We start from the raw sequence: 27796 nt of genomic DNA, 5'->3' as shown, positions 1-27796 counted from the left end.
AGTCAGGTTTAATGCATGAGGAAGTGATAAGGAAAAGGAGTATTTGCTATTTAAGCATTTACATCACCCAGGTCACAAATTAATTAATAGGCTGCTACTAAAGTTTGTAGGTTTGATTATTCATTTAGATGGGCTATTTTTGGTTTTTCCCATAATGGGCTTAATCAGATGTGGTGGCCAGTTTGGCCATAATTGCAACTGCATTTGGCAGTGAAGCAAAAAAATTACCAAATAAAAAAGCACCCAGTTCTACAATGTCCATTTACATGGATTGCGGGTAGGTAATTTTTCAAATGCCAACACCTGACATTAACTTCAGAACAATTATTCTAGCTGGATCTAATGATATGTGAAAGTCCTTGTTAATTATACCAATTTAAACAATACTGAGCTGGTTTCTACACCCAGCTGTATAATACCAGGAATTGGTGCTAGCTATTTGGAGCTGTTAACTGTAGTAAACTGCAATAATTTCTTGGGAAACTAAGACACCTGCAAATGCACCTTAGTGTTCCCAAGTCTGACTGCTAAGGTATGCTAGCTAACATTAAACTGCTTGTTATGTTGCCTTGCCTCTTTACAAGGCTGCTTTCGTGTATGTGATTCATACGCAATATTTTACTTTCAAGTGTGCTTACTTTAGGATGATTCTGCCAAAGTACTTGTTTGGATCTGAATTTGATATATAATCATCTAACAGTTGAAGCATGTATAATTTATGTATATTTTAAACGGGCCTATTTTTAACTCCAAAATATTAGTCATTTATAGTATCAAATAAAAATATTTTGGAAAAGGACAGATTCTTGTTTGACTACTTAAATATATCAAACTGGATAAACTATTAATCCTGCAAACTGGCATTCCAGTCCAAATCCTAAGGCTGTAATCAAAAACTGCAGTTATAATGATATCCCAGTTGTTTCTTATTAGATAAAAATGCCTCTACAAAGTGTATTGCAAATAATAAGATTTTCATTGATTATTTTTTAGTATTATTATGTTATACTTATTTATGCAAGTTTTTGCTGAACGTAAGTACGGACAGAATTACATCTTTATTAAGATTTGATAATTGTTTTCTCACTTAAAATAAGATCTATAAAAATTTAACTAATAAGGTAAAATTTTACTCTTATTCAAAGCACCTAAAATGCCACAATCAATTTTCTGTTAAAAACGCTTTAAAGCTTTCTTAGCCAAAAAAGTCTAAATTAAGGCCTTGGTAACTTAATACTCAAGACACTTAATGTATTTCTCTACTGCAACACCTTTTAGAAACACATTGGTGACAATTATTTAAGAGACCTAAAGGAAAATATATTTTAAAATGTCTAAAAGGAGGAGTTTAGTAAGTTTAGTCACTGCTTATTTTCTGCAAAGTAAAATCAAATAACATTAATGTAAACATACGTAATACATAAATATTAACTTAATCCATTAAACCTTTGTGTACCATGGCACTGACCTTATGGCAATCGTGTAACTTGAAAATAATGTTGCTTGCCAATGACAGATGTTTCTAAATCAATAAATACATTACAAAACAAGAGAACAGTTCACAAAATGAAAGCATACTACCTGAAACCAAATGCTACAGTATGGTCACACAGGAGCTGTTCTTTAGATCTGTGTAGATAAAACAATTGTCACTAAAGCTCCCTCTAAAAAAATAAAATGCTTTGTTAGTAACTACTATTACCTCAAGTTAGGTAAATCATGCCAGATAGCACAAAATACAGTAGCTGGAAAATGCAAAATAATCTGGTAGGCCCATCTAATTCTTCGGCATAGCTGTGCAGAAATCAAGAGGGATTCTCTGTTCCTTCCTTAAGCCTTTTTCTTTTTTCTTCCAGTGTTTGTTTAAATACTTTTTTCAAGGTACTGTAAACATATGGTCCATTTTCAGAATCGAAGCTTGTCTAATAAAAGGGAGAAATTTAAGTTCAGTTGTTAAACAGATGTCATACAGCAAAACGCGAAGTGGATGACCAACATTTTTACAAAAATTAGTTTTAAGATTTATCAAAGAAAGTATGTGTTTCATGATGGAGTACGTAATGCTAAGTATTTTCAATTTTATGCTGACTAGGCATTAAAACAAACTAGTAGAAGGAGAAATGTCATGATTGTTTTAACAGGTGACGTCTGTAGATTTACAAGAGATTAGGAAGCAGTATGATGAATGTTCTGTTCAAATAATTTCACCTGCTGAATCTGAGAAGAAAGCAGCTGAGCTGAGCAATAGCGAGCTTAACCTGTCACTGTTATTAAATGATTCCAAAAGCAGAAGTTATTTATACACATCCTACATTAAGGGCCCAAAACATAACTGAATTGCAATGTAATTTCAGAAAATTGTTTAATCTGATGGAAAGACTCCAAGTAGTACAGAATCTACGAAAGCCTTTGGTAAGCTACTCCCAGTGACTAATTATTCTCACCACTTAAAAATTAGCTTTTCCCTAATTTGAAGAAGTCCATGAATTGGCAGTGATCCAGAAATAGAAAAATAAGACTAAAGGATTAAGGCTGTAGTGACAGAATTTAATTTTGTTATGAATATTTCCTACCCTTTATGGAGGCTGATTATTATAAAATGTAAACTCTGAAATAGATACAGAGTACACTAAGTGCGAAGGAATTACGGTAACTTTTCTCACAGAGGCCTGCTCTGTTGATCCACCCTTCATGATTTGAAACAAATACGACGTCATGGACAAATGGTTACTTGCCTTAGTGAAAGCTTTAATAGCACGAGCAAGTAAGGCCTCCTCCACATCAGCTGGTAGCAATTGCAAGTTCACCACACAGTGTAAAATACAAAGGATAGTCTGACACTGTTCCTGGTGGGTAAAAGGAACAGCAGCTCATTAGAAGAAATATTTTCATGAAAAACATTTAACTTTCAGTTTTTGTTAATTGCTGTTTAAATATCAGACTGTGCCTTCCTGTATTGAAACCTTCAGGTGTAGGAGTTAGGGAAGGAATTTTCACAAGCCTCTACATAATTATTTCAGTCATGATGGGAGAAACTCTTCTCTTGTAGTGTACCACAAACTGCTCTGAAAATTTCTAGGAGGTCAGGCATGCATCAGGAGACTTATTTTTCAAGGTCCCCTACACGAACAGTAGCATTCATGTGAATTGGCACAGAAAAAGTGAGATTTGATCTTTTCAGTCCAAAATGTTATGCATGTTTAGGGCTCTTTCCCCAGCTAACATAGGATGATCTGCATATCTCTCTGTCCTACCAAGTCTCCTTCACCGTTAAAGGAAGCTTGCAGAAGGACACCTGGGCAGTGCTAGCAAGGATGCATAAAGGGAGCGACAGTTTCTTTGTGGCTGCTAGTTCCCACCCCTTTTCCAAGGGAAACAGATCTCCATGCTGACAGGTCACTTTAACAGTGAAAATCACATTAAAACCTGAGGGATTTCTGGGAAGAGCAACTAAACATGCACCAGTACATATTAGGGGGCTGGCTGGCTGGAGAGCAGATTAGCAGGAAAAGAACCTGGGTGTCCCAGTGCATTCAAAGTTGAACATGAGCCGGCAACAGGCCCTTGCGGTAAAGGCAGCTTAAGAGCATCCTGGGCTGCATTAGGCAGAGAGTTGCCAGCAGGTCAACGGAGGTGACATATGTGGAGCGCTGGGTCCAGCTCTGGGCTCCTTGGTACAAGGAGGACATCAACATACTAGAACTAGTCCAGTGAGGGGCCACAAAGATGATTAGGGGACTGGAGCGTCTGTCATACAAGCAACCTGCTCTGGTTGACTCTGTTTTGAGCAGGGCGGTTGGACTAGAAGATACCCTGCCAACTCAACTATTCTGCAATTCTGAAATAATACAGGATGAAGTAAGATAAAATTAATATTTAAAAAAAAAAATTATTCCTTTCCCATTCATTTATAACAGGTGTCAGCCGTTATTTTTTAATTTAATACAAATAGGAAGTTAAAACTCTGATAGAGTGGAAGAATGCTTCAGGAAGAAACATGACATTTTTAGATGAACTCGGGAATTCTAAATGTCATGGCATGAAGATGGTGACTGCACATAAAGTTCTGACCACCTGTTGATTAGAAGCTATATTCTTGGATATCTGGAGGCTGTTAAAAGGGGCCCTATTTTCTTCACAAATACTTCGGAAACAAAGATTTCCTGAAGAATTAGAAAATGAATTTGTGTAATTAAGAGATCAAGAATAGAGAATTTTTTTTTTTATTCACCTCGCATCTAGCCCTTTGGGGAAAGCACAATTACACAGTTTGGACCAGAAGTACCTGTTTTTCACAGGGATTTCAGAATACAGATGGCCACAGTTCTGACTTATGTAGAAGAACTTGGCCTGGCTTCCGATTCCTTGAATTGGCAAATTCTTCCTTTTCCTTGCCCCAGCTCTTCCAAAGCTGATGGATTAAGATGTTTGCACAGCAAATATGACAACCATTAAGCACAGCTGCAAGATGTGACATTAACGAAAGCCATACACCAAGTCACAGGGAAAAGGTTTCTCATCTTTGCCTCTGGATCTCAAACTGTAGAATTTGCAGGGAAATATCCTGAAGTTGAGCTTCTACTGAATGGTGTTCAAAGATAGGATCTGGTATTTTTCTTATAATGTTCATCATCATAGTATTGATTACAACTCATACTATTCAATACCAAATAATCCTCATTCTGATTTTTAAATAGATTGAAGTTGCCTTTCCCTTGCCTAAAGGCCATAAATGAATGGTTTAACACACATTAACAAAATGTACTTGGCAGTTAAAGAATGAATTGACGTATATAATATGTACCTTTCTCAGTAAGTAAAGTGCATCCTGTGATTCTGTGCAATTTTTTGCCAGCATGTCAATATCATCTTTGGATATAATAGGTTCTTTCAGCTGCTCTATCCAGGACCACATCAAGCTACAGAGGATAAAAGGATCCCTCTCGGCACAGATTTTATCCCAAGCTCCATCTCGAGAATTCAGTTCTTTCTTAAAAAAAAAGAAACAAAACAAAACTGAAAATGCATCATCTATTTACTTTTGCCAACATTCTCTTCGATTGTAGCAGTACTTGGCTGCTTACATTCTGACAAAAAAAGACTTAAGAGTTACAAGAAAAAAGTATTTCTAGTTTTCTTCCAAAGCATCAACATTAATCAGCAGTAATACAAGTGATTCTTTAAAACAGCAGGATGACATAAACAGTGCAGCTCAGAACCTCCCAATTATCTACTAGAAGACATAAACCAGCTTTGGATTCCAACTTCAAAGCGAATGTTGCTAGGAGGATTTGGTTTTGAGGATAAGCAGTTAAGTTTCTACTAAATTCTTTTACTTTTACACACAGAATCCTCTGATTAGTTCTGAGAAAGCACTGATTAAAAACAACACAGCTCTACCTTAAAATCTGTAGTACTTTTATGCTACCAGCAGCCAAGTTACAACCACAGATAATTGCATCAATTGTCTTTAGTTAGTAAAATGAATGAACACAACCAGAAACAATGTTCTAATCTCCTGCTAGAGACCAAAATCTGTAGGTGCGTTTTGCTTGCTTTTGAAAGAACTGGCCCATGACTGACAAATACAATCGTTTACTGAACCACAATATAAACTGGTGTCCCAATGTGCCATTTCAAAGCACATGGTAGCATTTTTGACATTCTAGGAATTAATCTAGGTGAAATACGCAGAGCCCATAACATTGAATGAAGTTAAAAATTACCTGCCACATTTCTACCTTCTGCTTCACTTCATCCTCTCCCAGAAATAGATTTATATCTGCAAGTGCTTTTGCTGCCAAAACTCTTCGGGCTTCCAAACTTAATTCTGACTGCAGAACAATGTGTGGAATTGCCTCTGGCACATCTTTGCTACCTTGGCTTTCATATCCGATGGAAAAGTTCATTTTAGAAGAAGAAGAATCAGAGTCCTCAGAGACATAGACTCTTCTGCTATACATCTTAGTCTTGCAGTCTTTTCTATGACCAATCTCATTGGTAAAATTATGCCTTGACATTCCAGGTTCCCTGGTATTTGGGATAGATGCTAGACCTGAAGAAAATGTTCTGCTGCGTTGTACTTCTGTGGTAGAGTTCCTTCTGTGATAAAGTGAGGATCCATCTTTTTGTCCATCCAAATTAAATTTACCTTGACTCCAGAACATAGATGTATTACACACTAATGCTGCTTTGTTTAAATCCAACTGTGGCTTTTGTTCGCCTGTGGCAGAAGATTCCTCACCACTGTTCTGCTTAAGTTTGTTGCACAGTAATATCTGAGCAGGTACTGTCCATGCAGTCTCTCCCTGATCTAAAAGAAACTCAGTTCTCTTTAAATATGGCTCACTATAGCTTAGACGCCTTTTCAGATGAGTAAGAGGCTGAAGGCATTCAACATTCCTTCTTTTCCAAAGAGGATCACATTCATGTCCCAGGGAGAAAAGAGAATCCTGGGTCTCGAAAGTGGACGAGTGGGTGTGGGAGGAGTCCGACGTATCACTGTCCTGCCTTGCGAGTTCTCTGTCTAGCTGTGTGGACACCAACTGAGAGACAGTCTCTTCAATTTCAGCTGAGAGATCTGGTATATCTAACAATTCTGCCTCTATCACTTGTCTGTTTTCAGCCAAATCTAGCAACAATTTGCACACTAGATGAATAAGTTTTGGCACGTGTTTGAGATGTCTACTCTCATAACCATGGAGCAGATGTCTCTGACGGGTCAGGTACTGGGACAGTGTCACTGTGTGTGCCTTGGGCTCACAGCATGCAAATACATTTCTCAGAGGAACCAAAAACTGAGTGAATTCTCTGATGCATAGTAACTGCCCTCTAGTCTGAATAGAATTAGGCCTTTTTGCTCTGACAAAAAGAATTGCTTGATCAGCACTCATTCTTGTTGCAAAAACTAAGTAGCAAGCTATTAGAACACCTGGAAAATATAAAGACAAGCATTAGTTGAAGAACTATCAGACTAAAACAAATACTCAGTGGAACTATAGGATAAAAATTAATATAGGTAAAGATACAGGCTTTATGCCCTCTATTAAGTGATGCTGTTACCTAAGTATAGTTGCATTTGTTGGACCACAAGATAGTAAACCCATTCTCACTACACCTTCAGTGAGAGCTGGTTTCTCACCACAGCATCTCTAGGAGTTCCATCATTTGTGAACACAGGAGCAAAAAGGTCTTGAAAGAAGTAAATGAAATTTTAGCTGCTCCACCAAATCTACCTGATCTAACAGTGAGTGGCAGGTTTGTAAACATGTAATAAATACTGGACAATGAAAGTGTACTAGGTGAATTTTTCCTATCAAAAAGAAACAGTCCCATTTGAATGTAAAAGAGAATTATACAGATTCAAAAATTTCCTAACCTTACAGGTTTCTGTTTTTAATATATTAAAACTGATCTCCTTTAGCCATTCAGATCATTTTCACAAATTTGTTCAGCATTTTTAACCATTTTATAGATGTACATCTTGCAGTGATATAGAATCTAAATAAATTATTAATAATTTATAACCAGAGACTGTTTTGCATTTTTAGAAGAACAATTCTGTTGATCTTGCAGTAGAGCACATACCTGTCCGACCAAGTCCTGCATGACAATGAACAGCTACCCTCCCTTCCTGTAAGGCGAAAGCCATGACTTTTACCATATCAAGTATAGTAGTGAGAGATGCCACTCCATAATCCTTCCATCCAAAATTATAAAAATAAACTAAAATAAAAAGAGGGAGAGTTATTTTCTGCCATACTGAATGTGAAATTTTCAGTACTATATGCAGAGGAGAGATGACTAATAATAAATGATAGTACTAAAATTGCATAATGGATCTCAGAATCTGACTACATATTGTTTGCAAGAGATTATTTTCCCATTTCAGTGTACACTTGCTATTGAAATTTGATAAATACATGAAGCTAGCAAGGAATTGTCAAACTAAAGTTCAGCCAGAATGTAAAAGGTGTAACAAAACTGAGTGATTCATACAAAAATTACTGAGCTATATATAGGTAAAGGGTAATTTTTTCTTTTTAGAAATAAAAGCACTTCTTCAGTCAAAAGGTGTTTCTTACAGAGAGGCACTTTTTCTCATCTCACCATAATATGGAAATACAAAAATACTGTCAATACAAATGACCTCAAATGAAATAACCTTTTATAGCCTAGGTAAGAAAACACGAATGTACCAGTATCTGAAACACCATTAATGTTTTATGTATTTGTGAACTCAGAAGAAGAAAAATTTAACTAGCTGTTGCCCTTTCTTTATTCTAAACACCTGAACATAAACCCTCCATCTCACTCTACATATATACAATCTTCAATAACGTGTTATTCATTCTTGATTTATTTGCCAAGTTTCATGTTTACATCCCATTTTGTGCAATGTTTCTTACATAGCTGCTTTTAACACACAAGAACTCAAGTAAAAGTATCTTTAAGTGCCAAAATCAATAACTAATGAGGAACAGCAGCAGGAGTGAACTTACTTCCAGCCTCCATAAAAGCTTCAGGAAGGTAGGTGAAGCCGCTTTCTTGTTCCAGTGGATTCCCACAGCTCGCATGCTCCCCAGGACGCTGAAGGTTAATTATGGTTTTTATGTCACATCTTAAGGAAGGAATAGATGAGTCAAAGTATTATATGCAGCCAAAATCTCATTATCCCTTATTTTCTGAAACAAACATTTATTCTTAGTGGAGAATAAATCTTTACCTGTATATCGTTAAAATGAAAGGATCTTTATCAACAATCCAAATCTATGTTGAAAGAGAAAATGGATCAGGAATTACACTAGTAACACCTACAATAAATAATGACTAAATTTGTTACCTTTCAAACTGTTCAATGATGTTGTACTTTTCAATTAATTCTGTTGAGGGTCGAGCCATAGCCAGTATGTTATCTGTTATCCTGAGAAATAAGAAAAGTAGATAATAATGTTGTTATTAATAATTTTCTGGGTATGAATCTACCAAAATAAGAATACCATGTTATATTCAAGAAAGACAGAAATACCTTGCTGATTAACTAGAAATTATTTTTCAAAAAATTCTACTATCATATAGTATTAGTGATAAATCTTGTTAAGCTGATACAGATACGACATATCAAAAGACCATTACTGGAACTGTTTAAATGCGAGGCCAATGAACACATTAAAAAATTCCTTTGAGCAGAAATCTGGACTCAGATCTCTGTTTGGCCCTTTAAGGTTTGTATGCTTCTGAATAGCATTTGCCGTGACAAAAAAATCAGTAAGAATGTAAAGATACATTTCATTTCATGTGAATATTACTGCATATGAAGATGCTTTTGAACACATACCTTACATTATTTCATCTTCGGTAAATGTTTTTACTTTTAAATTCTATTATGAACACATTTTAATTAATTTGCATTTTAAACCTTAGCAAGAATTGCCTATAACCCAGAATAGGTTTTTTATAATTCATGACAGATAGGTGTTTATTCTTTTGGATCTGAACCAAACTTACTGTAAGTCAACAGAAATCTTTCATCATCTTTACTGGGCTATGTACAATGGCCAGTATGGTTTACTGTTAAGTTGTAATTCTGAATCAAGCTATCATTATGTTTTACACTTAACTTAGCAGTAGCTGATTTAAAAAAAAACTCATTATTTTCCTTTGAATTCTCCCTTTTAATAAATGCAATTGATGCAGTTACATTTAGTGAGAGTAAATGCTGCTTATTACCAAGAAGAGAAGAGCCCTTTAATGGCTTGCTCCTGGTCACTCCATCGAGCTGGGTTTTCATACTTGCAAGCACGTCCACCACATGCCATTGAGCACTGCATGTGACCAGGAATGACATGGCGAAGGCGCTCCCCGACTTTAGTGTATTTTGCTGTCGGACGCCTCGAACTTCCTAGAACACAGGCAAAAACAGATTTAGTAAGGAAGCTTAGAAATTCATCTCCACCTTAAAAGTATCGGTTCAACCTTAAATCGATGAAGTTACAAACAGCATAAATATATGGAATATATATTTAAGGCTCATTTTTCAACACAGACTTGAAGTAAGGATTCTGAGAGGAAAAAATTGCTTGCATTACTGCAGAAGTTGTTTTTTCTCACAGTAACTTTGTTTTTTGTGGTGAAGTTAGAGGTGTGTGATATCCTTTGCAACAGAAAAAAATGTCACGGTCCTCTTCCACCCGAAGTCAAAAATCCTTAGCCATATACTTGGTGTGTGTGAACGTGTGCTTCTATTTTATCTGTTCTTTATAACTGAGCTGTTAGAGTGAAAAGCATATATTAATCCTTGAATAAGGAATCAGTGAACAAAATATAAAATACAGGAATAAAAATTAAAACCCAGTATTTTATGCATATATATAAAATATAGTTAACAACAAAAGTATATTAATTTAATACCAAGAAAGTACCCAGAACTGCCAACAGTCTTAATGAAAAGCACTTTACTTTTTTTTTCAGGAAAAGTTGCATCCAGCTCCTCAGGGCTCAGAGACGATACCGCCACCATAACCCGGTGAGTCGATGATGAGAGTACCTCTACAACGGAGCTCCGGCGCCTCTGGATTATGCGAAGAAGGGGATCGGAGGAGGAATGCCTCCGACCCTGGAAAAAGTTGCTAAAAATACTCACTGCCGAACGCCTTCGGGGTGAACCCTGCATGACTGACCAGCCCGAGCTACCGTCTAGGAAGGCTGCTGAGGACGCACTGATAGGAAATCCAAGTTGCTCAGCGCTGAAGTTGCGGAGAGCTGTGCATCCTTCTGTATGCTCCAGCAGCTAGTCAGCATGGGCTGAGCTGTCTCCATAGTAACTAACAATGAAGGCACTGCTGCCAGCTATCCTTGGGGCTGCTCCATTCTATAGGAATTGAGTCTGTTTGGGACAAACTGTTCCACTGCTGGATGAAAATAGTTGCATTTCAAGTAGATAATTTTGAAAACGGACTGGGAACAACCAAAACATTTTCCATAAACAATGTATTTAGTTAGTTGTAAATAACATGCATTCAGAACTCGCTAAGACACAGAATACTAGATTCAAAAGAACAATCAAAATGTAGCTGGAGGCTCTGCTGCCTGAAAAATCTGTAAGTAAGTACATTATACTCCCCCACCTCTTGGTTTAATATTCCCCAACCACCTCTCCTCCTCCACTTAGTTGCTCCAAAATACATCATTAGCTCTGTAATAATTGGGATTAGTGTGTTCCTACTGAAAGGGTTCAGAACATGATGAATTGTAGACTGTTCGCTCTGGATCATTCATATCTTCTAACAAAACACAATTTGTTATTCAAAACAAAAGGCTTATTTTTTTTCAGGGTACAGCTTTTTTATTAAGCAAAGCTATGAGCCCTGCAGACTGAGATAAACCAGATCATGGGGAGGAGATGTATCAGTTGAGTGCTTTAGGCTTTTGAAGGTAGGTATTAGGCGGCAAATTGCCTCCCACTTTGCTTCCAGTGTGCTAAGAAGGAGAATGAGCTGGCCAGAAAGATTGCAACACTCTCAAAAGCACAAAATTCTCATGCAACTATGTGGAGAACAGACTATAGCAATACTACGAAAACTTTGTCATCCCATTGTCTGTGCATTAGACTGCATGTTAAAGAGAGAGAAACTGGGGATATCAAGAAAACTCACCATAATTTGTTCAATAAGCAGATTAATCCCATTGCATTTTCCTAAGGATATATACTATCTTTGGTCTGTGTTTGACATTTCTTTTTGTACTACAAAAACAGTAGCTCTTACAGAGGAATCTGCATAAGAGAAAGCACTCTTCTGATAAAAATTCATCAGGCAGAAATCTACCATTTCTTCTAGGTACTGAACGGGAATTGAGTGACTGAATTTTGAATACTGCACCCCAGCTCTTAAGGAGACACGGTAAGGTTTGCTGTAGATACCAGGCCTGAAACTTCAGTAGTGACGTCATATGAGAAAAGGAAAATTTAAAAGCTGACTCTCAAAACGCTGACTATTCTAATTATAAATAAAGCTGATATCAAGAGGTGAGGAAATATTTAAATACACTTTTATTTTGGGGGTTGGGTGGAAGAGAAAGGAGATGAAAAAGGCTATTTCAAGTGCTGCCTTTATCCAAGAAACATGAAAAATGTTTTCTAATTAATTATATTGCTTTCTTATATTTAATTCTTTTTCTCTTTCTCTTCCCAGAAACTTTTCTTCAGTATATATCAAATGATAGAGGAGCCAGAAATGAGCAAAATAAAATTCTGCACATCATTATTTTCCTACTGAATCTACCAGGATTTGCAAGTACTCACCGAAAACAGTAAGAAAGAACTACATTCTATAAGAGTTTAAATACTTCATTAGAAAGGGAGTTTTGCTGAAGGCGTGTTTGTATTTTCAGAGAGCTAGGCAGTTTCTGAACACAAAAATCATAGTTTCTTCAATTAAGAGATCTGACAATATGAAAGCTACAGGAAAGCTCAACATATTAACGCATCGTGGTGATGATAAAGTAATGCAGGCTGGTTTTGTTATAGACATTTTATGTTTATAATTGGGGATTATATTTCTGGGTTTTTTAATTTTCTATGGAAATTTTTTTTTTTTTCAGAATTTCTCTAAGCACTTTTTATGAATGGCATATCAAAGAAAAATTATTACCTGAACTCATATGTGCAAGATATAGACTGCTCTCTAGCAACGAAGAATACGGTAGTTCATTTTGCAGCAAAACTCCTGCAGCCATTGCAGTACCTGTTGAAACAGTAATAAGTTCACTGAAAATCTACAACAGAAGGTCAAAAATGCAAAATAAAGCTGAATACCTGGCACCTGGTTATAGAGTTGTCCAAGGCTTAAGATTTGGGCAGTCAGACATAGACTATACTTTCTTTTTGGTGTGCAGTCATCTTAAAATTCAACAGCTTCACTCTCTGTCCTAGCAATTAGAAGTTTAGTCGACTGTGTGTTTCAAGCTCTAGAGTTTGGCTGATTATGTACTTTATAGCGGTGTGTTTTATATGGACAAGAATCACTCAACTAAAAGCATTTAATGTAATGCCATCTTGATTTTCTCAAATTCTTAAAAGTAAACATACAACCAGAGATCTCAAACTGAAATCTTGCAAGGGGCAGTTTCAGCAAAGCTAATAATATCATAATGGCAGCACAATTTCTAGATCACACCATTTATAATTTTAGTTCATACTTGCCAAACAGACTGTCCACAAGCTATATGCCTTCTCTGCTCTCTTCCCTCCGCTCCTTGTTTTTAGTCTGTTGGTATCATACAGATGTCACATATGTGACGATTCTCCTCTAACAAGAAAACTGAATACAAGAGTCTGTCCAAGCAGAAAACAGTTTTTTCTCATGCTTTAATACAATTTCTAATACAAGGTAAGTCCTACTCTGAAGACCTTCTATCTGACAAAAAGAAAGCTAAAGGAAAGCTGTAAATGTGAACACATTAATCAGTCACTGTGACGTTTAAATAAACCATTTACATGGATCTTCAGTGGAAATTCTTACCCAGAAACCATTCTGTTTCTCTTATCTCCATAGGAAAATGTTGCAAGTACAACAAAAAAGTATTTTTTTATACCAAACTAAGTATGTCTCTGCTATATGTATAACTATAGAAACTTTATTAAATAGACAAACCTTAGGTCCCAAATTCTGCAAAACCAGTATTAGGATTCAGCAGCATAAAGTGTTTTAAAAGACAGATTTGCTAAAAAAAAAAAAAAAAAAAAAAAAAAAAAAAAAAAAAAAAAAAAAAAAAAAAGCATTGTGGGGATGAGGTGGTATAACAGTCCCGTGCTGTGTTGAAGTGTGGTGTTAACTGCTTGCTGTTCATTGTCCACCTTTTGTCTATAATTCTGCATAATTGCTTTTAATGTAAATATTTAAATAGATTCAAATAGAATTTCATTCATTCAGGTATTACATTATCTACCACATACTTGAATAAATTATTCTTCCAACAATGCTAGTGGACTTCATTGCACAGTGTCACCTAGTGCAACTCTGTTCTTTTCAAGATGCTTAAAGGTGGGAACAGAATACACATACACATTAATAACCCTTTAATAATGCTGGTATCAGTTGCCTCAAAAAGATAAGAATTACATTGTTTGTGAAAGCCAAAAGGCCTTTTGAAACTTCAGTGATGCTCAGAAATGCATTTCTAATGTAAATATATTAATAAAAATATGAATTAAGATGAATCTTAATAAAGATTAAAGAGTATCTGGAGCATTTTCTACTCAGCTACTTGACCATCTGACTCTGCACTTTTAAAAGTCAATCCTTTAATTAAATAGGCAGGAATACTATATATTGATAGTATAATACCTGAATGAATGAAATTCTATTTGAATCTATTTAAATATTTACATTAAAAGCAATTATGCAGAATTATATGCACTAGAGTGCATATAATTGCACTCTATTTGGAGAAGCTCCAAATTCCTCTATTTTTTTTCCAGTGGACTTTGAAATCAGTAAGGGATGCCTTTCATGATCAGAGAAAACTTTGTAGCTAAAGAAATAACTTTATTTTATGCCCAGAAATTCTTTTTAGAGTTAACAGAGTTGAATTAACAAAAATTGTTGGTTTCTATTTCTCAGAAAGTTCTCTTAAAAAATCTTAATAGCTTGTCCAGATAACATACAAGCATTTGAAAAAGACATGTCTCATCATATGGGCAGCAGAATCACCACCAGTATGACTATTTAGTTTTCCTATTTCCTTGTACTCAAGTGTTAGAAAAAATGAGATGAAATATCAGAGATATTTCTATCATCTAAAACTATTTTCCTTTGTTTTTTTTAAACCAGAATTCAGGCTGACAAGGACTCTTAACTGAAAAGAGAAGAGATGGAGATTAATGCAGAAGATAATATACCTACAGTATTACAAAATACTAGCAAGATTGTTCTAAACGACAGAGGTAAACAGCGTGTTCATTTGCTGTGTAACAACTTAGACCTCCTTCAGTTTTATTTCAGAAGATATACCAAATCCATATTTCCTGCTCTGTATGACCAGACAGTTCCAACTGACTTAAGTATTTTGTCTGCGTGCCTTTCAGCTTGCTAAACTTACTTCCTGGCAGGCGTTTTAAATTGCACAGTGTGATCAATGTGAGCAATTCCCTTATATTTATTTCTGGAAAAAAGTTAAGTAATATTGTGACAAATCACTTTACAGAGTTATATTGCACTCCCTTGAACAGATGTAGAATGTTGTAATTTGGGACAGGAAGTACTATTTCAGTGTCGATGTTACTAGAGAGGGGTATTACATTCCTGAACAGATAAAAAGAGTTAAAAGTAAAAATAGTGCTTGGGTAAAAGAAACAACTCTCTCCTGATTCTTCTATGTACCAGGTATTCTTAGGTTTTAAAGGTCCTCTTCTGCATTTTGTTCATCACATGAACACTTGATAGATGCTGGAGAAAAAAAACAGGCCTGGAGCGTTAATCCAGGTCATGGTCCTCATTACTTGACTGAGGGAACTGAGTCACGTAGTTTGTGGCAATCATGATACCACCTTAATCAGATTCACTCCGTTATCTCTGACATGCATTTCTATTGCCATGACAGCAAAGAAGCTGGTCTTTTAATCCCTGTTTCCCAATTCAAGAAATGGAACAGTGTCTCAGGTGATGTTCCATCTCTTTACGTTTTATCACAGGAAGCGATGTCATTAAGTGTGCATAAACAACTTAGCTAATGAAACCAAAACATAGTAAAAATAGTGTCTGTGTTGCTGGCTGACTGAGGTAAATAGCAGTACCACATTGCCCAAGGAAACAAGGGTCTCTTGAAATCATGATTCACCGTCAGATGTCAAGCACTAAAGGGGGTATTTCAGGAGGTCCCCTCCAGGTGTGGATTTTATACTTGTTTTGATGTCTGTATATATATTTCTGAGGTGTTTTTTTTTCCACTTTTGAGCAGACCAATTCCTAACAGAAAGGATATAACCCTTTTTGTTTCCTGTTGGTTGCACCGTTGATTCACTTGTTGCATTTGGTAACATGACAGCTGTCAAGTCCTACTCACTGCTTCATACATGCAGAGAGGTGACTTTCTCGCAGAGGAAATAGTTTAGGCATGCTGCGCTGTCATAGGTGAGATCACTCTGTGATTCCACTTTCTTTTAAGGAGTGAAGCAGCCTTTTGTCCACACCCATTTCCTCTGGAATAAAAGCACTTCTCTCTGTAAAGTTACAGATTGAGTAGTAAAGTGCCATGCAGCAAGTAGGACAACTGGCAGATCAGGGATCCACAACGAAGCAGGTTCTGCAACTAACTGGTGGGCAGACTTAGGAAGGAAGAGCACAAAGGAGGCATTCCTTACTGGCTGCAGGATGGACTCAGCAAACTAGCCATGGGGTTAGCAAGTCAGCAACTGGCTTAGGTGTCACTCTGCCTTGTAAGAAGGAAGATTCCTTTTCAGTATTTCAGGATCTGGAAATCAGTGGCTTCTGGTCACTGGGCTGAATTTTTGCTCCAGAATAAAATGAGAGAAAGGAGCAATGTCTAATGTTTTAGCAGCCAGAAAACAATTATATAGCCAAAAAGTGATGAGACAAGAAGATGCTGGTCTCGCTGTACCTTAGCAATTAAGATGGTTATTTAATAGATGCAATTACTATCTTTTACTTCAGAATACGTTTTCAAAACGGAGAGAAGAGCTTGCATTCCAGACTGGAACAATTCCAGTTGGGGCAGTTCAGCTGCCAGCAGGAACAGTAATCCCATTGTAAAGCTCCCCACTGCATTTCTGTGGAACTATCTACCAATAGTGAGGTCCCATCTCTCCAGATTCATGTGGATTTGGTAAACAAGAATGCAACAGCACAACACACATTTCAAAAGATTACTTTTATGTATTAACATGAAAAAATCTTGGATAAGATTTCAATTTTGAAGTATCAGTGTATAAGAAAAGCTATTTTAAACCTCCAATATATTCATACAATATAGGCAAATGCTGATGCTTATGCCTGCCACATAAAATTTAGAGGTTATTTTTACTATTTTCTTGTCTTCTAAAGTGAATTTGTTCTCTCCCTGTTGCAGTCACGTGTAAGTAACTACCCAGTAGCCAAATTTTAGAAGGAACATAGTCGACTACAGATGCAGGTAAGGGCCACGTTAGCTTAGTTACTCAGGTAACACCTCTAAAATTTACTCTGTGTCCCGACTCTGCAGGTTATTTATCTTCCTGAGAAGCTTTGCTTTTGTGAGCAGTCCCACAGAAGTCAACAGGGTATTTGTCTAAATAGAAGATCATATGAGATAAAGTTTCATTGCCAAAATGCAAAGTTCTGTAAACTGCACTAATTAAGATGTTTTAGATAGATAACTAAAAATAACTTAGATAACTAAGACTAAGCAAAAATATGAGAGTGTAAAGATAACTGTTTATATTTAATGAAGTGGTTAAGAACTACTAAATTATAACTTGGTCTCTAAATTCAGGCTTTAAATCTGATGTTTTAAGATTGGCAGATCATGAGAGTTTTTAACAGAAAAATCTCATTTTGCTGAGACATAGTCACTTCTACAGGAAGCACTGGTAAATGAAATCATGTTTTCAATTACAACAGATTATCTAATTTTAACATTGCCAGGAATAACAAAGCATTTATTTCTAAAGTTTTGTAAAAGTTGTAGATAACTGGGTTTTGTTAAACTTGTTATGAATAATGAAACAAAATGCAAAGGTGGTTGTTCTAATGTATAGAGCAGTAAAAAAGCTTGCTGATACTAGATATTTCACAAATACTTAAGCTACAATTAACAAAAGTCTTGAAGGCAGTTTTAGCATTGAGCACACGTATTTCAGTAGGCACACCCCTTAATTCCCTAGGCTTATTTGAAATTTGAAATGTTTACTACCTATAAGCAAACACCAAAAACTTGGAAAAAGAAAATAAACACATAAATATAGGACAGAGAGAAGACAAGGTAATAATTTAAACAAATTTTCGTACAGTTTACTTATATGTAATTTACACAGCAGAACGATACTACAGCTGTTGTAAAACTCCAGTGATTTCACAGGGACTACAACCAGAACTGATTTGTTATTACTATATGTGTTTTTCCCCCTTTGGGAAAAAAATATTCCCCAACTGTTTTAGTAAAAGGTGAATGTCATTTAATCATTAAGTTTGATATTTACAAAGGACTGTAACTGCTTTCACATACAAAAGAGACAAAAGAATATAATTCATTAGAAAATTAGGTAGGTGTTGGTCTGATGATTCAGTATTTGCTATTCATAGATTTTTTTACATGAATAGCAAGAAACTGCAAGCTAAGCTGATGGACAGGTCTACCAATTGACTTGATTCATGTTATTTAAGTCACTTCAGCTTTCTGTGGTAGCGTTAACCCAATAGTTAACAGACGTTATTTTAAACTACCCTGAACAGGCTAGCTGGCAGCCAGTAATTACTGTTGAGAATTATAAAGGAGATGGTGTAAAATGAGTATATTAACTGTTCTACAAACAAAACTGGTGACTCGGATACTCTTGATCATGAATATCATGTTTACTAAGAGACTATCAGACTTGCAAGACTGACTACATACAGAAGAATGAAATATTGTCAGTAATGCATTTTAACAGCATTCAGAAGTGGAAAAGTTTAAAAATGAACTCTGCAAGTTAGAGGAATTATCTTTAAATCTCATATACTCAAAACCATAGTAAATTTAAATGAGTTTTAATAGAGTTTCAATAATTTCAATTTAACACCTTACCTGTTACCCTGCAAAAAGAATGAGTGATGGTTGATCCCTTCATTGTTGCGGTATCAACCACAAGAAAAATGTTGCAGGGAATTCACATTTTACAGAAGAGAAGCTGAATGATGTTGCCAAAGTAGTTAATTGGATCCGTGATGGTAATGTGGGAGGAGCCAGTAACTATCTTTTCTTAACTTAAGACTGTATGAGGAGTGCCTTACAGACTATGCAGATAATCATCCCATAAACTGCTTTCTGTGCCAGCCTAGATCTTAAAGGGATTGAGGCAAACAGGCCACACCAACCTGATGTTTTAATAACTGAATCTGCCATCTCTTTTCTTCTGTTCACCTCATTTTTCCTATTATCAACCACAAGCAAAAATACATATGTGTGTGTCTACATGCATCAGACAACTAAGCACATAGCTACAGAGATAATTTTGTGACGTTACATTAATCACAGTTAAACTGATACATTAATTTTGAAATGCCATGAAAAGAAAATCAGAGATGTTTCACTGTTATCAGTGGTTACACCCTGAACAAAACATTTTTTTCTCAGCCAATAAAGCATAGAGTATCATTGAAGTATTTACACTGAGTATAAATTAACTGCATTAAAAGTAATATCTCAAAACCATAACAAAAATAAGTTCATCTGAATGTAAAGGATGTAATCTAGTAAAAACCAAAGCAAAGACTTAATTGATTTAACTAAATACTAGATAAAGTAATAAAACAAGCTAAATAAAATAGGATACAATATCTTATTCTATCTTACTAAATCAATTCCAACCACTAAATATTAGCTGACAAAAGCTTTCATCTATTTCCATCACTTCCCTGCATGTCTTATTAAAAAAACCCCAGCATTAGTTAAGCACTACTCACTGCTCATCATTAAAAATGCCTCCGAATTATTTAGAAACAAAATATTTGTGCAAGCTTCTGTGGATAGGATATGCGTGTTATTTAAACAAGCAGGGAGAGCAAGCTACAGGAGACAACTCAAGGCTGATGCCAACAACCTTATTAATTCCAAAAACATCGTCTCAGCTAAACACCTGCCTTAATTTGGCAAATAGAGAGATGGAGCATATAACAGGACTAAATTGTTTCATTCATTTTCAGAAACAATTTTGTAGTCAGACTTCACTGTTTTTTTTGCTGTATACTGCTAATAAAAATCAGAATGAAGAAGAATCCAACTACTTCTCTATAGAAAAATTCATTTACTGAGAACAGAGGCAAATTAACAAAGTAGTCCTTAAAATTACGCATCTAGTTTCTTACTAATCTTGCAGGGACAAAAAAAAAAAATCACATGCATGAACTAAACTGCATCCAGTCATTTTAGTAAACAGCAAACATCATTTATATATACAGTATGGACATTTGTGCAAAAGAAAAATCCTTAAATAAAAATGGGGCTTCAAAAGATTTGTACACAGTTTTGGAAACCACACTAAGGTACCTTAGGTACTTAAAAACCTGAACAGATTGTGGAGCCTAAAATCCTACATTGCACATCTTTCTTTAGTATGTTGGTAGAAGTTTCAGTTCCAAAGGCGCTGTTTTAAGCTTGGCAGATCATTGGAAGCCCGCAGCTCCCCCAGCCTGCAGGTGGAACTGGAGGGCTCAAAACCTCAGAAACACTGGTCCCTGCGGGTCCCTGTGTGACAAGAACTGGTGAACAGCCCCCCTGCTCAAGGCCAGGCTGTGAGCACACAGAACGATGCATTCACTTAGGTATTTGTGAGAGTGGATCCCAAGCAGTAACCAAAGCATGTCACTGCTTTAGAGGCCAAGCAGAACACGGTGTTGAGTCCCTGGGAATTAAAGACCTTCAGTAGGAACCTGTATTTAACATCATGGAAAAATTAGGGCAGAAAGAACTGGAAACCAGCTAGTCCAACATCCTGCTCAAGGCAGGGCTGACTCCCAAGTTAGATCAAGCACTAACAGATTCCCTGTCTTGAAGACCCCTGCACAAGTAACACTTCCCGATAGCAGCATCGCTTCTTGGTTTCATCACACCTTGTTCGTAGTCATTATAGAAGTGGCTCTAGAAATTACAATCTCAGAATTATGAGTAAAGGGACACATATTTTTCAAGTGTCAGCACACAAAAAAAATGTGTTGAACAAATGGAGCATCTGGTAAAACGTTTTGTAGGAGGAAATGGAAGAAGTCAGCATTTTTTTGGTTGACTAAAGAACAAAGAGCAGTTTTGGATAATTAAGAAATATTAATTAGATTAAATTCTTAATGTAAGCATACTCTTTTGGGGAAAGTTCTAAATGCTCACATTTGAGAAGCTGTCGCTGACATACTTAGTGATTATTTTCATATGGATAATATAATAACACTATTTACCTACTTGATTGCAGAGGTGGGGTTAATTCTTGGATGGTTTGGATTCTCGGTGCAACAGCCCACTGTATCAATTTGTAGGTGCTAGAGGTTTGCTGGGTTGCCCCTCATATCTGTTCCTACATTTGTACTCTTTGGTATTAATGTCAGTTTATTCAGCTGAAGAACTAATTTTTTCTAGTTGTCTGCAAAGTTTAGCTAGTTCCAGGAATCGGTGCCAAACATGTTTGTTCAAACAGGCTATGTCATCCTATTTTTGTCAAGACAAGGCTTTGTGCTAACTGAGGATGACTTTTTGGGGGAGTTAACCATTAGGTTGAAATAATTTGCCATTTCCAAGGGAAAGAATACACAGAGTAGGTGGGATGCTAGTGACTAAACTAATAATCTTTATCTCGCTAAGCTTGGCATTTTCCTATTTAAACAAAATGAAGAATCCCAAATCCTCTGGAAAATACTATTGAACTATGACTGCCATTTAAAGATACTAACAAGCTTTTTAGATAAGTAGAACAGGATCACTAGGCTTCTAGTGGCTTATTTCTCTTGCACTGCATGGGCTGCCTCATGACTACTTTACAGTGGACTTAGCAAATCCATCTGTCCCGTGACCTTAGGTACTAATTTATCAGATTAGGCAGGTAGAAAACTGTCTAAATTGTCTCATAAGGAGCTGGATGCAATTAAAATGTTTGACCATTGCTTAGACTGCACTGTTTTCATTGGTACATAGAACCAAAACATCGAATTATCCTAAAACTTAAAATATACTAAAACCTAATTTACTTTAAGGTTAATTTTAACTTAGTACAAACTATGTTTTTAGATTCCTAGCTGGCTTTGGACATTTCCAGCTTCACCTTTTGCTTTTTGCTCTTCTCACAGTTTGGATAATAAAAATCAATTAATGTTGCTTTATTTTCAGCTTGTATTGAAACACTCCAGCAAATGCTTTAGTTTTGTGTAATTTTAAAACTGTAAGAGATTTTATTAAAGACTTTTTATAAGTTTTGCTTTGAGATTTATTTTTTGTATATTTCTGTCCCTTAAGCATAATGCAGTATCACACAGCAAATCAATCACAAAAGCAGGGTCAAAGCCTATCTTTGGCTCAGCTACACCAGCAGTGTTACAGTTGTGAGATAAATATACATGTTTAGATGCTTAATGAGATCCCAGAGCAGCAGCCCGCTTGTGATCCCTGTCCTCGTTCACTGTACTTCCAACAGTCCCTCTTTTCCTGTTTGTTCCACTGTTAGTTAAAATTGCCAGTAAAGGATAAAATGGAAATGTAGTGAAATGTTAGGTAGAGGCAGCATAGCAATATGAAGATTTCAATTCAAAAGACAGTTCTAAAACTCAAGAATTGTATCAAGTATTACTGACAGGTCATTCAATGCATTTGCAATGCAACAGGTGACTACAAGCCTAGGAAAATAGTCTAGAACCTCTTTTTAGCCACAGGCTTTAAAATGAAAGAAAAATCACAACTTGATATAGATATAAAAAGGAAAGGAGAGGTGTCATAGAGCTATAGCAACCCCATCTAGCTCTGCTTTGTGAAATAGCTCATTTTCTAAACATATGACACAGCGGTATCCATGTGGCTGCAAAGCCCTCATCCAGCAATGGTCTACTTTGGGTCGGTAGCTCTGTCTTTGAAATAGCTGCCAAATGTCAGGTTGTTGGAAAACAGAGAAATTAGGAAGAAATCCTTCTTTCATAAATTTTAGAACTTCTGAAGAGCTACCATATATTAAGTCAATTTGTGATGACCTTTGCAAAAGCACTGTTTAATGTACGCATAATTTCTAAGAAACATTGGACCTGCTGTGGGTATGCAGATCGGTTGTCGAGTTTATGCACAATAAAACTTAACTGTTCAAAAATGGCAGATTAGGTAAAGAGGAAATGTTAAGAAAATGAAGTAGCTCTAAGGCAGCCAATCCTTTTAGGCATTTTATCATGTGCTTTTTGCTAAAGAACAAAATGGTCAAGCTCTGTAACACAGGGAACTGTTTGCGTGAAGAACCAAAGAGGTCAAAGGAATTTCATGTAAGTGGCCAGAGATTAAGAGTTGCAGGTGGCTGTATCTCCCTCATGTTCCTGGGATAAGATTAAGGCCAGGAAATACTCCAGAGTGGAAAGAAAACTGAGGAAATAGGTGTATTTTTACGTATTTTTCTAATTTACAACATTAACGAGCTACCCAAAATCAGGAGTAAAAATGTTTACAAATTCATGTGGGGTTTTTTTTTAAATAACCACAGAATACAACGTAGGAAGTAATTCGGTTTTTGTTGAATACTTGCTTAAGCAATTCTGGAGTCTGAACCTTGTTTCACAAAGAAACAGAAAATCTCCGCCTAGGAAATGTGTCTGAAAAAGAGTGGGCAATCACTGTGTCACTGTAGGCTGCGGAGGATCGCAGGCCCGCAGGCATCGTGCCTCACGCGGCCGGCTGCAGCTCGGAGGTGCATGGGGGTTCCCGCAGGGCTGCAGCACCCTACCTCAGATGGAGGGAAATTCAATGAACTGCTTCAAACCAGGCAGGCAGTCTTTAACTGCACATGGTGGTAACAGGAAAGGACTGATTTTGTTTCAAAATGTACTTGTTTTAAGGAGTTACCGGTATTAATTACCCTGTACAGGTGACTTGGCTGAGCACTTTGAGGCCAGCAGTAAGCAACAGCCATCCATCTCTGGGTAGCCGTTAGCTCAGCAGCTTCTGCAGCATGGCAGAAAAATACCCAACCAGGGACTCTTCTGAGTCGCCTGGTGAAGTAAATGAGAAACTTGCCTAGTTGAACTGAGCCTCTTTAATTCTGAACTATATACTAGCAGGAAGAAAAACTGAAGTAAGCCAGCAAACTATACTCTCTATACAGAAAAGTGGGAATATATTGCCACAAACTGGGAATATGTTCGCCAGCTAGTACTAAAAGATACAAGCAATCTTATACCTTATCTGAGCACTTGCAATCCATTTTTTTATAGTATTTGTAGCACATGCCTTCCCAGCAACTAGTTTCATCCATGTCAAATTTCACAATTTCTACTCACGACTCCTCTCATTTGTAATTTCACTACTATTATAAAAAAATACTCATAATGGTATCATTGGATTTACGACAAAGTAAAATATTTACTCAAAGATGTGGAAGAAACACTATTCAGATCAGTTTATACTGCCACCCAAGCAATCACATGATGAGAGAGGATTACATTGCTAATTATATCTCTGAGGTGATACTCTTACAGTATCTGGCCCTGAAGACTGTCTCCCTTACTTCGTCTTTATGGTCTTACACATGTGGCTCCATGTATGTTTTACATAAACTACTGATGAAAACAGGAGATGGAAAAATGCTTTCAAGCGATACGTAATTGCAAATACTTACTTTGTACATATTCTTTTGGGATTAATTACGGCACAGATGTGGTGCTCAGTTTTACTAACTGAAGTGCAGGTCTCCTGAAAACATGGCTCTTTCTAAAAGCAAAGCAAGAGAGCTGTACAAGGGAAAAACACTTAAGTCTAGATTACTAATATATCAGGTAACCTTTTCTCTTTTTGTTAATCTACTGAAGAGTATAATTACAGTCTGTTGGCAAAAGCACTAACAGCTACGTCTAAAAATTACTAACCTGACAAAGGATTTTAAATCGCCCCCACCCGCGCGAGCGAGGTCTGTGGCCGAGGGAGCGCCCGGGCAGCCGGGTCTCCCCCGGGCACCGGGACAGGAGCCTTCGGGGCGCCGGGGAAGGGAAATGGCCGCTGCCCCGCGGAGGGGCCGCCGCCGGGCGTGCCGCGCTGCCGTGGCGGCGGGAGCGGGCCCCGGGGGACGGCGGGAGCGGGGCGACCGTGACGGGCCGGTGCTCTCCGCGGGCGGGGCCACCGCTGCGGGGAGGGCGCCGGACCTACATATACACCTGGATTTTAAATCCTTTGTGTATTAAAAAACACATTTAAATGTGTTTGGATTGAAGAATATGCCATATGCACGTCTGCCTTTTCAACTCCAAAGGGGACTGACTGAGCTGCGTTGTTCAAGGGTGGTCGAGTAAGTGATGATTAGAGGTAGGGTATAACTGCTACAAACCATGAAAACACTGCTGCGAAGGGGGAAGTCTCTTTCCATCGCCAGCACCACCTACAGAAGCCGCGCTCCCCTGCTCTCTCATTCACGGTCCTCTCTTTCCCTGACAGACGTGTGCCTTGGCGAAGGTTAAATCCCACGGTATTATTTAGCAAACGGTGTCAGGAAGGGCTGGATTACCTCACGGTCCTACCTCCAGGAGCTACAGGTCGCTGCCCTGAAAGCTGTTGGTGCCGGGCAGGTCACCCCGGAGGGAGCAGGGGAGCTCCCGCCCTCTCGGAAGCCCGGAGAGGTTGGGGGGCAGAGAGGGGGTGCCTGTGGGTCTTAAATTTCTTAATGGAGGGCCTCTACTCTGGATGTCACCGAGGCAGTGAACGTGGAGCTGCTGGAGAACTTAGAGTCACTAGCTCAGGAAGTGTGTTTTAAGTCTTTTTTGTCCATGCTGAGCACGCTGCTGTCGCTCACCTCAGCCGCGGGGCGGGCAGGGCGGGAAGAGGCAGCCCCCCGCGGCCGGGGCCGCCGCTCGCCCCCACCCGCGCGAGCGAGGCCTGTGGCCGAGGGAGCGCCCGGGCAGCCGGGTCTCCCCCGGGCACCGGGACAGGAGCCTTCGGGGCGCCGGGGAAGGGAAATGGCCGCTGCCCCGCGGAGGGGCCGCCGCCGGGCGTGCCGCGCTGCCGTGGCGGCGGGAGCGGGCCCCGGGGGACGGCAGGAGCGGGGCGACCGTGACGGGCCGGTGGGGAAGGGGGTGAGCGGGGCCGCCGCTGCGGGTAGGGGCGCGGGGAGGGCGCCGGACCCACCTGGCTCCCGCCGCATCAGGCCGCCGCTCCGCCACGCGGCATGGGGAAAGGCGGCACCGGGGGCGCGCGCATGCGCCGCTGGGCGGGAGCGGGCTGAGGGGAGGGCGGGAGCGGGCTGAGGGGAGGGCGGTGGCGCGGCCGGGGCTTCTCCCGCCGGCCCGGGCCCCGCTGCCCCGGCTCGCCTTGCGCTTCCCCGAGTAGCCGCGTCCTCAGCGCGGCTTCAGCAGCGCTGTGGGGGGAGGTGGCGTGACACAAAGGCAGGCGGAGCGAGCACACGCCTCCTCTCGCTGAGGAGAAATGGCTGAGGGAGAACTTGCCGCCTCCTGAAAGCTGCAGCGTGACGCTCACGTTATCTAAGATTACCCGTTTTCTTCCAAATCGGAGATGCGTAAGGGGTCGGTGTCCCCCTCAGCCGCCTCTGCCCGGCCCAGGCTGGGCGGGAGCCAAGCCTTGGGCCTGCTGTAGGTGCTGCACACCGAGAAATACACAAAACAATAATGAATAAATTTACTGACGCAGTTCAATGTTTTTAGCATCATCATGAGTCTTTGATTCTTCTTAGAGGTTAAAGTTTGGGGACTTAATTGAAAATTTTCAAAAGATCGTGTCTTTCAGGTAAATTGTGCCTACAGCTGATGGGGGCTTGTCACGTTTATACCCCGAAAGGCCTCTGCTCCAGCTAACTGCTCTGTTGGCTGTGTTGGCGTCTTGCTCATTAAGGGTTTTAGTGTCGGCGATGAAGAGATGCCAAACAGACATCGGTTAGGGTTTTGAGAGGCTTAGTTAAAGGGCTTTTTAGCATTTTTAACAGGCATAAAAGGTACTTGGGTCTTGGACACAGAGTAGAATAGGTTTGTAATGGTTTATTTTAATACTAGAGTTGAATACACAGTTCCTGATTAAAGGAGTAGTAAGAGCTGTAAACCTTTGTGGTGCATTAGTGTGCTAGGCTGAAACATCTGTCTGCCGGGTAGTAAGGATGTTTTTGGAGTGAGTGTCCTTGTAACACACTTGTGAAGTTAAGTTGTGGTTTTCAAGATACTTGCAGATTTTTGACAGCATTATGTGTCTGTCTTAACCACATTAGTACGTTAGCTTGTACAATTAGTGTCTGTAGTACATCATATAAATCACATAAACACTAGCATTTTTAATGTATTTTTAACTTAAGTTTTTAAATGGTAAAAACAGATTTGGGAACTTAGTGGAAACGCTGAAATCTCTGTTGCTCCTTTGCATTCTACTACACTAAAGGAGCTGTCAGCCTAGGAGATGCAGGGCTTGCTTCTTAAAACGTGTCAGTCCTATTAGTACTGAAGTGTCTTAAACACGTCTTGGTTTTTGACAGCGTTAGCATACCGCATTTCCTACAGTAACTGTAATTTCTAAACAAGCAAAAAAATGGCCGTGGGACTCTTACCTCTGTCTCCCTCTGAAAGACTCGAATGCGGTTTCCCTTCCCGTGTCTACCTGTCAGAAACTGTTGCTAAAGTTTACAAGTTTCATTTTTTAAATTAACTACAGGACACACATTTAGTGTTCAATCCTGCTGAGTGTGATTTGTGCCTTTGCCATCAATTACAATTCTCGTGTGTTTAGGGTTTTGCTGGCTCAGGGCTGGAATGCCGAGCATGGCTGTGAGCACGCCATGTGATATCTGTTCCCAAAATTTGTGTTTATCATTACATAATTACATGAATAAACAAACTTCCTGCATGCTTCAGAAAGAATTTATAAAGTTCATAAAATTCATGGAAGAAAG

General features: G+C 38.4%; 1 protein-coding gene across 6 annotated transcripts; it reads right to left on the bottom strand.

The window, feature by feature from the left end:
- PTPDC1 (protein tyrosine phosphatase domain containing 1) lies at nucleotides 1-26097 on the bottom strand. Of its 6 annotated transcripts, XM_076345916.1 has the most exons (11): nucleotides 26035-26079; nucleotides 24539-24630; nucleotides 12651-12743; nucleotides 9730-9901; nucleotides 8843-8923; nucleotides 8502-8620; nucleotides 7588-7725; nucleotides 5727-6931; nucleotides 4805-4990; nucleotides 2736-2846; nucleotides 1-1922 (listed from the first exon to the last, which is right to left on the bottom strand). In XM_076345916.1, the coding sequence occupies exons 3-11, from the start codon at nucleotides 12733-12735 to the stop codon at nucleotides 1806-1808; spliced, it is 2214 nt and encodes a 737-aa protein (XP_076202031.1). In that variant the 5' UTR covers nucleotides 12736-12743; nucleotides 24539-24630; nucleotides 26035-26079; the 3' UTR covers nucleotides 1-1805. The 6 variants fall into 6 exon arrangements, with proteins under 6 accessions (XP_076202031.1, XP_076202030.1, XP_076202033.1 ...); XM_076345915.1 differs by lacking the exon at nucleotides 24539-24630 and having other exon boundaries at nucleotides 26035-26097; XM_076345918.1 differs by lacking the exons at nucleotides 24539-24630; nucleotides 26035-26079 and adding an exon at nucleotides 24786-24849.
- Nucleotides 26098-27796: the final 1699 nt, after the last annotated feature.

The sequence above is a fragment of the Aptenodytes patagonicus genome, chromosome 8 (genome assembly GCF_965638725.1).
Source record: "Aptenodytes patagonicus chromosome 8, bAptPat1.pri.cur, whole genome shotgun sequence".
NCBI classification, from domain to species: domain Eukaryota; kingdom Metazoa; phylum Chordata; class Aves; order Sphenisciformes; family Spheniscidae; genus Aptenodytes; species Aptenodytes patagonicus.
The sequence above is the reverse complement of the archived record's forward strand: the minus strand, read 5'-3'. Positions and strand labels throughout refer to the sequence as shown.